Here is a 16,641-nt window from a genome sequence, read left to right as displayed (position 1 = left end):
TCCAATCCACTATACATTGGACATAACTTGCACCCTTGGAGAGTTCGGACCTATTCCGGGATTAGAAACAGACGTAAACGGTGACTTTGATCAGCGAGCGATCAAGAGAAATATTAGTACATATCGTTGTTGGTGTCGAATTCAGGTTCTGTACTTAGAATCGATGTGGACCCACCTCCACCGTGATAAGTGATTTGTAAGTTTGTAACATCTATGAATTTTTGTCATATTCACAGATATTAAGCCACACATACCGTTTAATATCTAGTTATCTATACCTCGGGAATAACTTACTCCCAAATGGAATTATAGTTGAAAACTGCTTAGCATGGGTGAGACAAACTTTGTTTTTATTTTATTTCGCAGTCCTTATGGATTCAGTATAAGACATGCTTAAAATCTAAAAACGATATTTGTCTTTTAACGACATCATAACATGATAATAGATCCAGGTATAGTTTGGTTTCGCTCTTTTTTTCTCGAAGTTCTTGGGTTTTGTTTTTCAGAAAATCGTCCAATCAAACTATACAGGCGACAACTACAACGAAAGAGATTCTACAAGGACTGACCACATTTTTTTATTGACACCGAGCTTCGAGAAAAACAGAACATCAAACTCTACCCGGATGTATCATCATGTTATAAAGACAAATATCGTTTTTAGATTTTCACCACAACTTACACTGCATTCATAAGGTCTGTGAAATATACAAAAACAGTTTCTCTCACCAGTGCTTAGAAAATATTCAAAAAGGGTGGTTTTTAAAAAAAAACCCTTGTGGACTGTTAATGAAGTTGTTGATAAGTGCTTCGTCACCGGAAGGATTAGTATTGTTACTAGGTTTGTTTGTTTGTTTGTATGGTGTTTTGACGTTGCATGGAACCAGTGGTTATTCAGCAACGGGACCAACGGCTTTACGTGACTTACGAACCACGTCGAGAGTGAACTTCTATCACCAGTAATACACATCTCTCACTCCTCAATGGAATGGCCGAGAATCGGACCCGCGCCCACCGAGGTGCGACGCTAATACCATACCAACCACGCCACTGAGGCGCTATATTGTTACTGGGTTGAGAAACAACGATAGACAGTGCCCTTAGACACTGAGCTAATAAGAGAGGTATAGGTTGATATTGACTATAAACATGTGAGTCGAATTCACGTTTTTTTTCACGTAGATGTCGACCCATCCCCATCATGATAACTAACTGTTAAGTTTGTAATACTTAGTTAATTATGAAATTTTGTCACGTACACGTGTGGCCTTTTCATATTCACAATTACTTAGATTCACGTACCGTTTAATATCCAGTTCGCGATATCTTGGGAATAACTAATGATGCATTTTGATTCCTACTGTTGCCGACGCGCTTATCAATTATAAATCTCCTGTGGCATTATTACTTCCTGTGGAATCGTGAATAGGATGATGTGGTGAAGAAATAGGAATGGGCCAGATGGATCAGCGTGTTTAGAGGAGTTTATTTTCGAAATTCACCAAAGAAGAGAGGAAGACTAAGACAGTAAGGCTATATATGGAATGCAAGACGGATTAGAACATAGTAGTAGTAATATCTACAGAATGCTGAGGTTCTTGTAAGACAGACATGAGCGACGCAAATTTTTAAGAGGGTCGTTGTGCTGTCGATGAGCCCCCTTAGAATACATTAGAATCATATTAAGTAAAATACGGTATATATATACAATAGATATATATATAGATAATTGAGAGATATATATATATATATATATATTTTAATAGATTTTATTATATATAGAATTATATTAAGTTTACAATACGATATTATATATATTATATATTATTATATTATATATATATATATTATAATTTTAATTATATTAAATTACTAAATTAAAATTATTAATATATATTTATAATATATATATATATATATATATATATATATATATATAATATATATATTAATATCGTATTGTAAACTTAATATAATTCTAATGTATTCTAAGGGGGCTCATCGACAGCACAACGACCCTCTTAAAAATTTGCGGCGCTCATGTCTGTCTTACTAGAACCTCAGCATTCTGTAGATATTACTACTACTCTGTTCTAATCCGTCTTGCATTCCAGATATAGCTTTACTGTCTTAGTCTTCCTCTCTTCTTTGGTGAATTTCGAAAATAAACAACTCCCTCTAAAACACGCTGATCCATCTGGCCCATTCCTATTTCTTCACCACATCATCCTATTCACTATTCCACAGGAAGTAATAATGCCACAGGAGAATTACCTAATTGATAATTATAATTATATATATATATAATTATATATATATATATATATATATATATATATATATATATATATATATATATATATATATATATATATATATATATATGTGTGTGTGTGTGTGTGTGTGTGTGTATACCAAGCAGAAGGGTATTCATTGTCTCGACAAGACGAAACTGTATAATAACATTTTCAAGTGACGAAAAATATTGACTTATGCATCCCTTTCACCCTTCAACAGGTGCGCGTAACAGACGACGACATCGACAGACCGGAAGACATAGTGTTTTCCCTTTCGGGTCAAGGCATCGATATCGAAAATCCTGAGAATTCGCACTTCGCCATCGACCCTTCGACGGGAGAAATTTTCGTCAGGAAGGTCAGTGGCTTTGCTAACGGTAATATTTGAAATATTGCGGCAATTATTTTAATAATTGCCGTCGTTAAATTGTCAACCGACCATTCAGTGAAAGAGATAAGTCTTTGGACTGTTATGTCCTGGATCTCTCTATGGGAATATTATCTCTAATTAAGTAATAGAATTTTCGCTGCGCTCATTACCAAATTTTAAACAGTACACGAAGTCAAACTTTCAACGCACTGGGAGAAAGTGAAACAAGAACTTATCAAGATAGAGATCTTCATCACATAGTTATTTTAGGATAAGATGAACACTTCTTCATCTTTCCCATCGTTATCCCTACATTAAGGGGTTGGTTGCCTGATGCGCCTGCTCCACTGCCTTCTATCAAAGGCATCATCCTCCACCAAACCTCTTCTCTCCATATCTTCCTTTACTTTACCTCACCATCTACTTCTCTGTCTCCCTGTCGATCTTCTTCCTCTAACAGGTTCCTTCCAAGCTTTCTTCACTCCCTCCCCATCATCCATACTCAACACATGCCCATACCATCTCAGTCGTGCCTTTTATCACTTCTGTAATCTTTACTATGCCTGCCCTTCTTATTTCGTCCTTTTCCCATCTCTCAAGCAGAAATATGCCCATAATCCACTTCAGCATTCTCATCTCTGTTCTCTCAAGCTTTACTTCTTTTCTTCTTACAGCCCATGTTTCTGACCCATACATTAGCACTGGTCTAATCATTATGCAGTAGATCGTGACCTTTAGCTTGATTGACATTTTCTTATCACATGCTACTCCAGCTACCTCTCTCCACTTCCCAACGCAGCTTTTATCCTACTGTCAACTTCAGTCTCAAAAAATGTAGATTCAAAGTTTTTAAACTTTTTCACCTGTTTTATAATCAAACTTCTTCTATCTTCTCTACTGCTCACCAAAACCTGTTTTATTCACATGCACCTTTAAGTCACCCCTCTCTAAAGACTCCAGCCACTCTCCAACTGTTCTCTGTAGGTGTTCCTCATTTTTGGCAGTAATCACTATCATTACCAAAACAATTATTTCATTTATAGCACTTACATTCAATAATTTGATATTTTATCCTATATGTTGGTAGGTATGCTGAAAGCGTTAAAGAGAAATCTATTTTGCATTTATGCTGGTAGGTGTACTGAAAGCAGTAAAGATAAATCTAATTTGTCCTAAATGTTGATAGGTATACGGAAAGCATATGAGATGAATCTACTTTGTTCTACATGTTAGTAGATATACTGAAAGTGTTAGAGAGAAATCTATTTTGAAACTGAAGGCCAAGTACAACTGAATCTAACAAGCGGTTCTGTGTATTTTTGACAGCCACTCGACCGTGATTACCCCGGAGGCCGACCCCGCTGGGGACTGACGGTGTTTGCACAGGACGAAGGAGGGACGGGACTTGTGAGTTACAGCGAGTTTGTTGTCAAACTGAAAGACGTCAACGATAACCCTCCCAGATTTACTCAGGTGGGAAAAGGTTCTCGACTCTACCAATTTCTTTTCTGTTTACAGAAACGTCTAACGATGATACAAACACGAATGGGAATGTCAGTATGAAAATCTTTCTATATTCCAAATTTTATCAAAATTTACTTTAAGGTTTTCATAACGTAAATTCAATCGTAAACACGAGGAGAACTGCTGCAAGTACAATTTTGGAATTTGAAAAAACTATTTGTAGAGAAACATAAGAAAAGCAAAGAAGAGGCAATATACTGAAGTTATGTGGAAACCTGTGCCATACGAAATGAATTATGTATTGAACGCTTAATCTCCTGTTTTCAGTTGATCCCTGTAGTAAATTTTTAAGAAAAATCCCTAACGGTAGAGACTTATTTTGGGTTTTTGTGTTCGTATGCATTCGATTCCACCATTCATCTTTGCTTGGAGAATGGCTATTGTTTTCTTAGCAATCTGATGGCAGTAATGATTAATTTCAAAGATTTCATAACTCAGAGAATTGTATTATCCGTACTCGTAGATGCTTGTGGTTACAAAAAATATAATAATTACCATAAATGTTGCACCTTTACTTATTATGTAAAGCATGCTAAAAACTGAAAGAAAATATTAAGATATCAGTTCATAAGTGAGTAAAAACTATTTCTAAATTTAATGTTTTCCCAATATATATGTATATGTATATATGTATATGTATATGTATATATATATATATTATATATATATAATATATATATAATAATATATATATATATATATATATACATAAAATGAAAACTTGATTGGAGTTAGTACTTTGTGCTCCCTATGAGGTCTGTCTTGATGTCCTTAATCAAATGATATTTTAAGTTATGCTTTGGTTAATGCAGTAGCTTTTTGCAGATCATTAGACTGACTGGTCAAAAGACAATGTACTAATATTAATCACTTTATCCAGAGAAACGCCCTTTCAACGACATTTAATGATATTTACAAAACGGCTCCATTGAGAATGATTTCATTTCTTTTTTTAAAGCCATCCGCATGTGATCATCAAATCTTAGCAGGAACACATGCCAAATATAAATTTGACGTATACTACCTGTTTTTCTTTCATTGTGAATCTGACGACATCCATGAAAAGGAAGTAGGAAAATCAACAGCATAACCATCAGCTATCCAGAGCTAGTATAGGAACACATTAAAAAAGTTAAGATTTAAAACTTGGTATAATATATTGATTTACCAGTTATTTATGTTACATCAGCATGAGGTTAATTAATATTACTGTTTCCTCTTATTGCCATTCCTTGATAGGCCATTTATTATGGAAATGTAACAGAAAATGGAACGAGTGGATTGGAGGTCATAACTATGAAAGCCGATGACTATGATGACCCTAATGAAGGTACAAATGCCCAGCTGACTTATTCCATAGAAAAGAATGTCATTGATGAAATCACTGGTCAGCCGTTGTTCCTTGTAGAATCAAACACTGGAGTAGTCAGAACTGCTGTTTGCTGTCTGGACAGGGAAGAAACTCAAGATTACCTTATCCAAGTAGTTGCAACGGATGGAGGGGGCCTTAAAGGTAATGTATCAGACCTTGCATAGCTCAACGTTAGATTATAAAAGTGAGGAACTAACACATTTGCACCTCGTTGTGGTCATTATCATTCATTTCGCAAAACTCCTCAATGAAATAAAAATGAAAACTAATATATGAATTCTAGCTTTTCTTTTATTCTTTGTACGTCAGTCTCGTGTTCACTCCTGAATGTTGATATACGTGGTATATCCTTCTGTATTATTGTAACTGTTTTCATAGTCTGACAAAATCTAATGCCTATAATGGAAATTTCCTCTCTTAAAATTTTTTTCATGGTATTGGACTTCAGGCAACAGATCAATTGTAACCTACCTATTCTAAAATACACAGGAACGGGCACAGTAAGCATTCTAGTGTTGGACATCAACGATAAACCTCCAATGTTCGCCAAGGAGGAATGGGTCACCGAAACGGATGAAACAGAAGGTTTAGATTTACCTGTTCAGCCTATTCTGACAGTTTCTGTTTTCGATGAAGATGAAAAAAATACTTTTTTGTACAAAGTCATTGAGTCATCTGGGTTTGGAGCTGACAAGTTTATGATGGTTACCAACCCTGATGGAACTGGTTCATTAAAGGTTATCAAACCTCTAGACTACGAAGACCCTAAACAAAGAGGTGGTTTCAAATTTCAGATCCAAGTAAGTGATTTGGGTGAAAATAAAATAACAGAGCCATATCATGTAGCAACGTCATGGGTGAAGGTGAAGTTAAAAGATATCAACGATAATGAACCACAGTTTCTTAAAGGTAGTGGTGAAGTTCAAGTGTTGGAAAATTCACCAGTTGGAACTAGTCTGACAACTATAATAGCAACAGATCCTGATAAAGAAGGAGAAAGTAAAGTTTACTATAAAATTCATAAATCATCTGACAGATACAGACAATTCTCCATTGATGGGTCAGGAACTCTCAAAGTGCAGAGGAATTTGGACAGAGAACGTAATCCAACTCACTTATTGAGAATTGTGGCAATGGATGATGAAGTGCCTCCAAAGAGTGCCACTATGTTACTCACTGTTAGAGTAATGGATGTCAATGATAATTATCCAATATTTCTTGAAGATTACCGTCCAATTATACCCGAAAATGAGCCTCCAAGAAAAGTGGCTGAGATTCTAGCCACAGACATCGATGATCCAGCCATGAAAAATGGTCCCCCTTTCCATTTTTGGCTCGACCCAAAAGCATCACCTGCCATCAAAACTTCCTTCAGAGTGGAAAATATTCCGAGGGGGTTGAATGAAGATGGCATGGCTGTTGTTTTTTCGCTTAGAGAGTTTGATCGTGAAGAACAAAAGGAGTACTTTGTTCCTATTGTCATCAAAGACTCGGGTGCTCCCTCTATGATGGGTACTTCAACACTGACAGTCACTATAGGAGATAAAAATGACCATCAAATGCAGCCTGGGAAGAAGGACATTTTGTTTTACAGTTATATGGGTCAGACACATGGCACCCCAGTTGGACGAGTGTATGTTGAAGATAAAGATGACTGGGATTTGAGTGAGAAGACTTATGTTTGGGAAAATTCTCCCCATCCAAACTTTAAACTTGAGGAAGATAGTGGTATGATCATAATGAAATATGTCCCAAGTAAAAGTTCATACCATCTGAACTTTTATGTGCATGACCGTAAACATTCTCAGTCTAATGTGAAAGCTAGTGTGTCAGTGCAAGTCCGGCACATTCCAGAAGCAGCAGTGGAAAATGCAGGTTCTATTCGAATTGGAAACATGACAGACACTGAATTCATAAGTCAGTGGGATTATAAGACAAATAAACTTGTCCGCAGTAAAGCAGATCAGCTCCGAGAAAAAATAGCAAAGTTATTTGGTTTAAAGATATACAGTGTGGATCTCTTTAGTATACAAATGAAAGAAGAAAGACCACCTGTGACTGATGTGTTCTTTTCAGTTTATGATTCTCAGTATTATCAGTCAGTAAAAATAAACGGAGTGGTATTAAGGCACAGAACAGCGATAGAAAAAGCAGTAGGGGTTAAAATAATTATGGTTGGTATAAACGAATGTATGGCTGAAAACTTACATTGTGATGGATCATGTACAAATAAATTTTTAATTTCTAAAAGCCAGTATTTGATAGATGCCAATAGAACTTCTTTCGTGGGTGTTCATACTCGTGTTGTACCTGAATGTGTTTGTGGTGCTAGAAATTTTTCTACTGAAGTTTCATGCCGTCCAAATCCTTGTTTTAATCGTGGTCGATGTCTTCAAGAAAAATACAGTGTTCACTGTGAATGTTCAACGGGATATGATGGGCCACAATGCCAAATCCTAACTAGAACGTTTCTTGGAAATGGTTTCGCTTGGTTCCCTCCATTAGAAGTGTGTAAAAATACCCATATAAGTGTAGAATTCCTTTCTCAAGAACCAGAGGGGCTAATATTCTATAATGGACCAATTACAACTCCAGCAGCAAATGAGTTTGCTATAACAGACTTTATAGCACTGGAGCTGGAGAAGGGCCAATTAAGGCTTTTAGTAGATTTTGGATCAGGAACTCTGCAACTGAAGGTGAATACAACAACAAGCTTGGATGATGACAAGTGGCACAGAGCTGACATATACTGGGACAAAGAGGTAATGATGCTATAACAATCTATGATTTCACACGTTCTTTAGCTACTAAGCTTTGTGTAATTTTAACTTTTCTACTACCACGTAATGATGATAAAATACGTATATTAATGTTTCGCAACATGTTTTCATAATTCTATTAATTTCTCAAATTTTGTTTAAAAGTAATGTTAGTGTAAACTCCTAATGATAGGATCATGAGAGTTATTGTTACTTTAGGTGCAGAGGGTTCTGAAGTACAAAATTCTAGAAATTAAAGAACTCTATAAATATATTCCCAATTTCACAATTCAATGGAATTTTATCTTTCGAATTAAATTAATTCATAGATTCTAAAGCTTTTACAGAATGGAGTTGTAACTTGCACTAGTATAAAACTGATTTTCATGATCAACAGTGTAACAGGCATTAAAAAGAAAAGACTTAGGAATGTTGACATCAAGGTAAAACACTTTTAGGGAAAACCCTTAGCAAACACTTATGTGTAAATGATTTCATATATATTTTGGGTACTCATCATCTAAACAAGTTTTACACTTCTGAAATTTGTGCTTATTGTTTCAAAATATATTTCATGATATTTGCCCATACATCAGGTCTTCAGAAAATGTTACAAATACACATCATAACTTATGGATTCTTTCATTTACCAGCTGCCCACTCAGTTTTTACCAAAGTTTTTTTTCTTTAAACCTGTAAGACTGAACTTCAATATTCATTTTTAACTAGTAATCTGCAGCTGTGTAAGGACTATCTTTTCACTTGCTCATTCTTAAGAGCAGATATACCTTTAAAAATGTTTGATCGTTTCCAGGATGTCAGACTTGATGTGGATCACTGTAGGCAAGTTCCACTTGAAGAAGATGATAATGGGATAAAAGGAAGATCTGATATCTCCAGATGCCGAGCTTCTGGTACCATCCCTCCATTCAACGAATACTTGAACGTCAACAGCCCCCTCCAGGTAGGGGGTTTGGCACATCCCCCACTACCAGCTGGGTCTTACAGATGGCATCACTTACCGCATGGTCATCACTTTAAAGGGTGCATTAGGAAACTTATGGTGAATAGCCATTTTTATGACTTTGCTAATCCTGCTCTTCATAGCAATACCGAAAAGGGATGTCCTTATTTTGATAAAGTGTGCACCACAAACTCTACACTGGCTGGCTGTGGGCCCAATGGCATCTGTTCCGGTTCTATAAGTCAACCTGTGTGTCTGTGCAATGCTGGATGGACAGGGGCAGCCTGTGATGAGCAAACAATACCATCTTATTTCGAAAATCAGTCTTATGCTAAGTATGCTCTATCGTTTAAACCTAGTTCTTTCCACACAGACATTCAGTTAAGATTTCGAACCTGGGAGAAATCTGGTGAACTTTTACGAATGTCTAACCAACACAGTGCATTATATGGTATTCTTGAGATAAGAGAAAATGGTTTACAATTCAGATTCAATCTGAATGCCTTAAAACTAGAAGAAAATCTTGTTCGCTTGTCAATGGTAAATGTAAGTGATGGGCTATGGCATTCTGTGGCGGTGAAACGATATGGGACAATTGTTATCCTCACTATGGATGGTGGTGAAGGTCGCAATTACAATGAAACTTCATCACAGTCAAGCAATGAGCTAATAGACGTTAATCCTCAAGGTGGAGTTACCGTTGGTGGCAGGGTCCAATTCTCTAGTATTGATGTTTTCATGGTACACAGTGATTATAATCATAGTAAGTGGGACCACAATACGAATTATATGGTTAATATTGAAATACTAGATTGAATTTAACACTAACTTTAGTATGCCAAAAAGAATGAATAAAATGGTCAACTGGTGATTGTTATTTAACTACTAACGCTTCAACTTTCCAAATAATAAGCATAATTACTTTTATAGGTTGTCTAGATGATGTTAGAATAGAAGGCAAATCGTTACCTCTTCCTCCATATCTCAGTGGTACTCAGTGGGCACAAGCCACTGCCTTCCATAATTTAGCCTCACACTGCATCTCGCGAGACCAGTGCCTTAATGTGAACTGCATAACTCCGTTTATTTGTAAAGATTTATGGATGAGACATGAATGTGGGTAAGTCATAAAGAGATTTTTTTCTCTCATTCATTTCCATTGTTGGAGCTCGTATTGAAACTTTAGCCTTCGGCTGCAACTGTGAATATAAATTATTTTTCCTATCTGGTTACGACTATAATGCACACTTTCCCATTATAAATTGCGCAGAATAATTAGTAAAGACCTTCTTAACATTTATATATTGCAGGTGTCCAGAGGGAAGCATTTTAACGAAAGACAATCGAGGTTGTTTGGATGAGGACGAGTGTCTGTCTGGACCCTGTGAAAATGGTGGTATTTGCAGTAACCAGCAGCCATCATATATATGTCACTGCCCTACAGGTTACTATGGAGACAACTGTGAGCTAGTTCAAGAAGTTAGCCCACTGCAACCAAGTTTACCTGCTGTTGCTGCTATCATTGTCTGTATTCTCATTGTTCTAGGTAAGACACTTCTTTACAAAGCCGAAATGGCTGTACAAAGCAAATATTGTCTTTAAAAACCCTATTGGGAAGATGTCTCTCTTTCCTCATCTTCTTCACGAATGGTTGGATGCCTCTGAGAGAAGAGTTAATGCATATTTGTTTTAAATTCATACACTAGTTATATAAATCCAAATTGGTTTTGTAAGAAAATGGCACTGTCATAAAGTTCTTGCGTTATGGCAAGCCAACGTAGGATTGAATAGAAAGGAATATAAGATTTAGGCCGAAGGTTACGTGCTGGGACCTATGTGGTCATTCAGGGATGAAAGTGAAATTGAGAGCAAAAAGGTTTTAATGGTGTAACAGGAGGAAGCCCCCGCAGTTGCAGTAAGATACAATTGCTAGCAGAAGGTGGAAAGAAATGTGGAAGAAAGAGAATACGAACGGAGGTAAAGTAAAGGCAGGGGTTGCAGATAGGGGCCGAAGGAACACTGCAAAGAACCTTAATTAATGGCTACAATGCACTGCGTGAGGTGCACTGACAAAGTTACTCCGTAAAGACCACTGTATCATCAGTATGAAAATACTTCCATCTAAATTCATTTAGTGTCCATAATTCTTGTTCTAATCAACGCAGGTGTACAACAGTTTTCTAGCATGACTGAATAGGAAGTGAACCATTCTAAAATCTTATAAAATCTTAATCTATCCCACGCATTGTATGAAGAAACTTACTAGAATTTCTGCTAACGGAACTTTGGTTGATTTAATCACTATTTTAAAGTTCTGCTAAAATGTTGGCTTTAACACCCATTTCCTATGCATTCGTTCTCAGTAATGATGGCAGTATTGCTCGTGTGCTTCTGTCAAAAGCGAAGACGAAGATTCTCCAAAGATGAGGGAAGCCAAGAGGGAACTGAGATGACCGCAAAATTCAAGGATGACAGAGGCGGTGGAAGAGTCGTCGGGGAAGGGGAAGTCACCGTATTGGACCTGACAGCATTAAGCGTCCCTACTGTCTCTGTCGTGGCTAATGGGGGAACCTTAATTCCTAAAGCGAAGGGTAAGGGGAAGAGTCACAATGACTTGCACATGTCTGTTCTCTCTGAATATCTTCAAGCTTTGACAAACTGTTACTCGTTTGAGGATGTCTAACCATCCGTAGGTATACAGAGTGATATTGTGAAAACTAGTATAGCCTAAGATAATGTATTCCGGACCCGTAAATGTTCTTTTCATAACATTCAAAGACATGAATAGTTTCTGGTTGAACTGGCTGATGATATATTCCTATTTTGAATATTATCTAAATTTCATAAAAAAAAAACACGGTTGAAAGCAAATGTGCCAAATTATTAATAAATATACATATATGTATACAAGCAAGTTTTATGAATAATATATATAATATATATATAAATATATATAAATATATATATATATATATATATATAGTATATTATATATATTATATATAAGTAGCTTACTCAATTTCATTGGTTATTTTCAACTGTTACTAAGAATATGACAGGGTAGGTTTACAACATTTTAACTATACCGTACTTAAGCTTAATTATCAGTTTCTCACCTTTGCTTTAACATGGACAAAGTATTTTTTTTTATTTATTTATCTATGCTCTTGAGTAAACAATATATATATATATATATATATAATATATATATATATATATATATATACATATATATATAATATATATATATATATATATATATATATATATATATATATAGAGAGAGAGAAGAGAGAGAGAGAGAGAGAGAGAGAGAGAGAGAGAGAGAGAGAGAGAGAGAGAGGTCTGTGTGGGATGTGGGTGCATTCATAGATATTCATACATACAGGTATTAAACAATGAAACTTCACATTCTTATTCACCAGACATGGAGGACAGTATGCAAATGAAGGTGACCATGGCCAACTTAGACGTGGTGGTCGCGAGTCACCCCGAGATGCAGAGAAAGTACGTCAGCCATCAACAACATCCATCCAGTTACGACGACGTTCGGAATTACGCCTACGAGGGAGGAGGAGGCAGTTCGTCGGCAGGAAACTCCTTTTCATCTCTCGGGTCTGGTAAAAAAGGTTTTTCGTAGCCCTTCCCAGAACACCTTTCCACTAGTCCCTCTGGTTACAAAGTTTATTTTCCTTAACAATCCTCAGAATACCTCCACTTTGTGGTCATCTGGGATGAAAAGGTTTGTAAAACAGCCTCTCCAAAATTGATGAAGAAATAAAATGAAGTAAAATAACCGATTTCCACTGCGTCTCTCAGAAACCCCTCCCTTTAAGCCTCCCTCGTATAAAAAGAAAATCATGTAATCCTCCCCTAAATATTTTCCTAAATATTTTGCATTTAAGTCCCTCTTAAAAAACAAAACAAAAAAACCTTTGGTAACTCTACCCTAAATACTTTTCAATTCTGAGTCTCAAAAAAAAAAAAAAAAATCCTTTATGTCCTAATGTAAATACATTCTGTTTACAACTTTGGTCAAGAAAACAGACTGTACCCTTCCTCAAAATACCTTTCATTTCCGTTCTTCTGGGAAAAAATTGCTTGTAGACATCTAGGTAAAATAAAGTTTTAGGCATCCTTTCCAAAAACAACTTTCCTCTGTGTGCCTCTGGTAAAAGAAAAATATCTTTGGAACCTTCTCCAAAACACCATTCCATTATCTCCCAGGAAAATATAGTTTTTTTTATTATACTTCCTGATAAATCTTTCCTTCATGGTCCTCGGGATTACAAAAAAAAATTACTTTGTAAACCTACACGCAACATCCGTTTCATAGAAATTTCTTAATAATCTTCAAAACACCTTTCATTTGGCCACTTCCGCTAATGAAAAGTCTTTGTGTCCCTCTCCAAACATCTTTCCTTCAAACTATTATCCAGAAGTTTATAAAAATTATTACAATCACTAATCGAGTGCAACTGTCGTCTTTTTAATGTTATTGTACATCCATTAAAAATATTTTGTATGATAAGAAATGAACTTTAGAGTTAGCAGTGATATCGTATGCGGGTAAAAGTTTGTGAATTTTAAAGATGTTATTATTATCATATTTAATCAACATAAAAGTTATGTGGAAATCAGAAATCCAATTCCTGAAAAAGCTTACTTTTTGCAATTTCACCGTCTGCACGACCCTAAGCAGACTAAACAACAAATTATCCAAAGGCTAACGAAAATCTTGGGGTACCTATAAAACACAATGTACCACTTTCTGCCCTGCGTGATATTGGTAACAAATATCGATAGTCTTAAATTTGTTTGAGAAAAGGCCATTCAGTCTGTGACAAGATGATTTTCTGCTGAACAACCAGCATTGTGGTCCCAGACAATAAAAGAATATATCATTTGAATGAGAGAGAGAGAGAGAGAGAGAGAGAGAGAGAGAGAGAGAGTAACTTTTGGTATCCATCAAGTGTCTAATCTATATGATAATATTAATCAATTCTAATAATAAGATGAACCATCCGAAATCTGAACAGGTTGCAGATATTCAAAGATATCAGAATGTTTTTTTTTCAACCTCTCAAAGAAATTTTCTCTAATTCTTCGCACTGTCGAACAGAGATGACCTCTCTAATATAATTTTCTCTAATATAAATAAAAACGCAAGTGATCCATGTCATCAACTTCCTACTTTGGGAGACAAGGTACCGAGTGACATGTCAATAACTGGCATCTTCTTCCCCTTTCAGGGACAGACAGCAACAAACTAAGTTTTGACGACCTCAGAGGCTGGGGACCACGTTTTTACATCCTGGCTGACATGTATACGGAAGGAGAATCCGACGAAGAAGAGTTAGAGAAAGAAGGGGCAAACCATAGAGTGCAAAACCAGGAGACAAGAAAGAGAAAAGGAATTATTTGATGTTGCTTCACGGATTTTGAATTGAAATCTCAAGCGCGGAATCGTTTCTTTTTCATTTTCTTCTTGTGAGCTCTTCAGCATCACTGAATGACTGGGACGCCATAATTGAAAGCAAACAGGGGAAATGATTTTAGTTTTTATATGGTAATCTAAGAGAAATAGGTTCCTACCATAACTGCAGTGAGAATCACGGTCCTGAAATCAAGAGTCCCTTCGCTTGAGATATGGTAATTTGTCACAAGAACAAAGATCCCCTTCTTGTCTTGTTAGGAAGTGTCCCTCAAGAGGCGCTGTGGCGAAGAAAGATTACAATATCTTTGTCGCTGAGCAACGAAAGGTTATCTTTCCATTCCAAAGTTCAAAGAAAACCTCAAAGAAATGAGCGTCGTCTAACAGCGACTATTCCACTATAAGTTTGCGTTCGATTAGCTTTTTCTTTTCTTCACAAGTTTCAAAAGTATACATTATCCTTCGCAAGAAAATTTATTCTAGAAACATTTTTTATATTAATAAGTTTCAAAATTAAGTTATTCTTCTTGTACAATATTTTTGTTATCTTTAGTATGATCAATACCGACGTACACTGCAACATGTTCACATTTCACGTTTGTTTAAAGATAGCTACTATTCACGTTAATTGATATTTACGATAAAAATATAGGTATATCTATATATAACCATTTCTTCGTAAAAATGTACTTCGAGATTTCGAGAGGCTGTTAATACTGTTTCAGATGGTAATTGTAAATGTTTTCTGTGATACGAAGTTTTTTGTAAATAAACGAAATGAAAGCAACTTTTATTTTGTATCCTATAGTACGCAGCAGCTAGCAATTACTCCACCAAAAATGATGATGACCAATATAGTAGAAAAATAATTACAAGGCACTGAGGGAAAAGAAAAGGTAATGTTCACAAATCGTCTAATAATTTTTAAAAACCAACTTATATGACAAATTCTGCTTCCGGAGTAAGTTAGAATTCAGTTTCTACGTAAAGAAGTCTTTATAACAAGAATGTTTAAAATCAGTGGATCCCAAACTTTTTTTCTGTCATTTCCCCCTGCACCCAGTTCAACCATCCAGATTTCCCCCTTCATATGTATGAGGAAAAGACTAGTTAAAACATACTGTGACTATTTATTAATTTATTTTTCGAAGGTAAAAATATACTGATAAACATATAGTTACAGAGTAAAGTGGATAGAGAGTGGTTAGTAACAACATGAGAAAATCAAATCCATCTGAGATTTTTTTAGTTAGTAGGTAGTGTAATTATTTCCTCCCTGGTAGCTTCAAATTACACCCCAGGGGGAAATTTCCCCCAGTTTGGGAACCACCGGAAATGAATAAAATTTGTATGAGCCAAATAATGAAATAATGCATGGCTTGGATGCCATCGCAGTACCCCTCTTTTGATTGGAATATTTGCGCCTATTGTCATGGAAACAGTTAGCAGAAATGTGTTGTTGTTTCTTAATTAATGGGTATATGCATTGCGCTAGTATTTACAGATACCAATGAAGTAGCCAAGACAGAAGTGAGGTAATGCCACGCCAGTAAGGAAATAATAGATGACGCCCGAGTTGTCTGCTGCAGAATTAAATTTGAAACATGGGCTAAACTTGCCCTGCCCTTTAATGAAAATATAATTCGTACTATCGAAGTGGCAGAGCAAAAAATGAGATTTATTCTGAGGCCATATATATGAGAGACCGTTAGCTGTTCCGTTTTGTATCATGCGGCATTAAATCAAAATTTATATCAATAAACCATTATACAGATTAATCAAGAAGCAAGATATGCAAGAAATTAATAGTTTAAGCTATTCAATTTCTTCTTCACAAAGTTTTAGGAAAATGTATCAGAGATTCATTATCTTTAGCAAAATATATCTCTTTTGACAACAGAGTAGCCTTCGCTATGAGAGA

At 35.8% G+C, this 16,641-nt stretch overlaps 1 protein-coding gene across 4 annotated transcripts in view; it reads left to right on the top strand.

Moving 5' to 3' along the window:
- LOC135222624 (neural-cadherin-like) overlaps nt 1–15,580 on the top strand; it is a 451,947-nt gene extending 436,367 nt beyond the window's left edge. For 2 of the 4 annotated variants that reach the window (XM_064260738.1, XM_064260737.1), the window contains 10 exons: nt 2,518–2,655; nt 3,994–4,140; nt 5,431–5,704; nt 6,053–8,325; nt 9,137–10,049; nt 10,217–10,406; nt 10,597–10,832; nt 11,650–11,877; nt 12,712–12,906; nt 14,539–15,580. In XM_064260738.1, coding sequence (XP_064116808.1) covers nt 2,518–2,655; nt 3,994–4,140; nt 5,431–5,704; nt 6,053–8,325; nt 9,137–10,049; nt 10,217–10,406; nt 10,597–10,832; nt 11,650–11,877; nt 12,712–12,906; nt 14,539–14,711 — 4,767 coding nt within the window. In that variant the 3' untranslated portion in view covers nt 14,712–15,580. The remainder of the gene's footprint in view (nt 1–2,517; nt 2,656–3,993; nt 4,141–5,430; nt 5,705–6,052; nt 8,326–9,136; nt 10,050–10,216; nt 10,407–10,596; nt 10,833–11,649; nt 11,878–12,711; nt 12,907–14,538) is intronic. The other 2 variants (XM_064260740.1, XM_064260739.1) reach the window with 2 other exon arrangements.
- Nucleotides 15,581–16,641: the final 1,061 nt, after the last annotated feature.

This window comes from Macrobrachium nipponense, chromosome 8 (assembly GCF_015104395.2).
Source record: "Macrobrachium nipponense isolate FS-2020 chromosome 8, ASM1510439v2, whole genome shotgun sequence".
NCBI lineage: Eukaryota > Metazoa > Arthropoda > Malacostraca > Decapoda > Palaemonidae > Macrobrachium > Macrobrachium nipponense.
The sequence above is the reverse complement of the archived record's forward strand: the minus strand, read 5'-3'. Positions and strand labels throughout refer to the sequence as shown.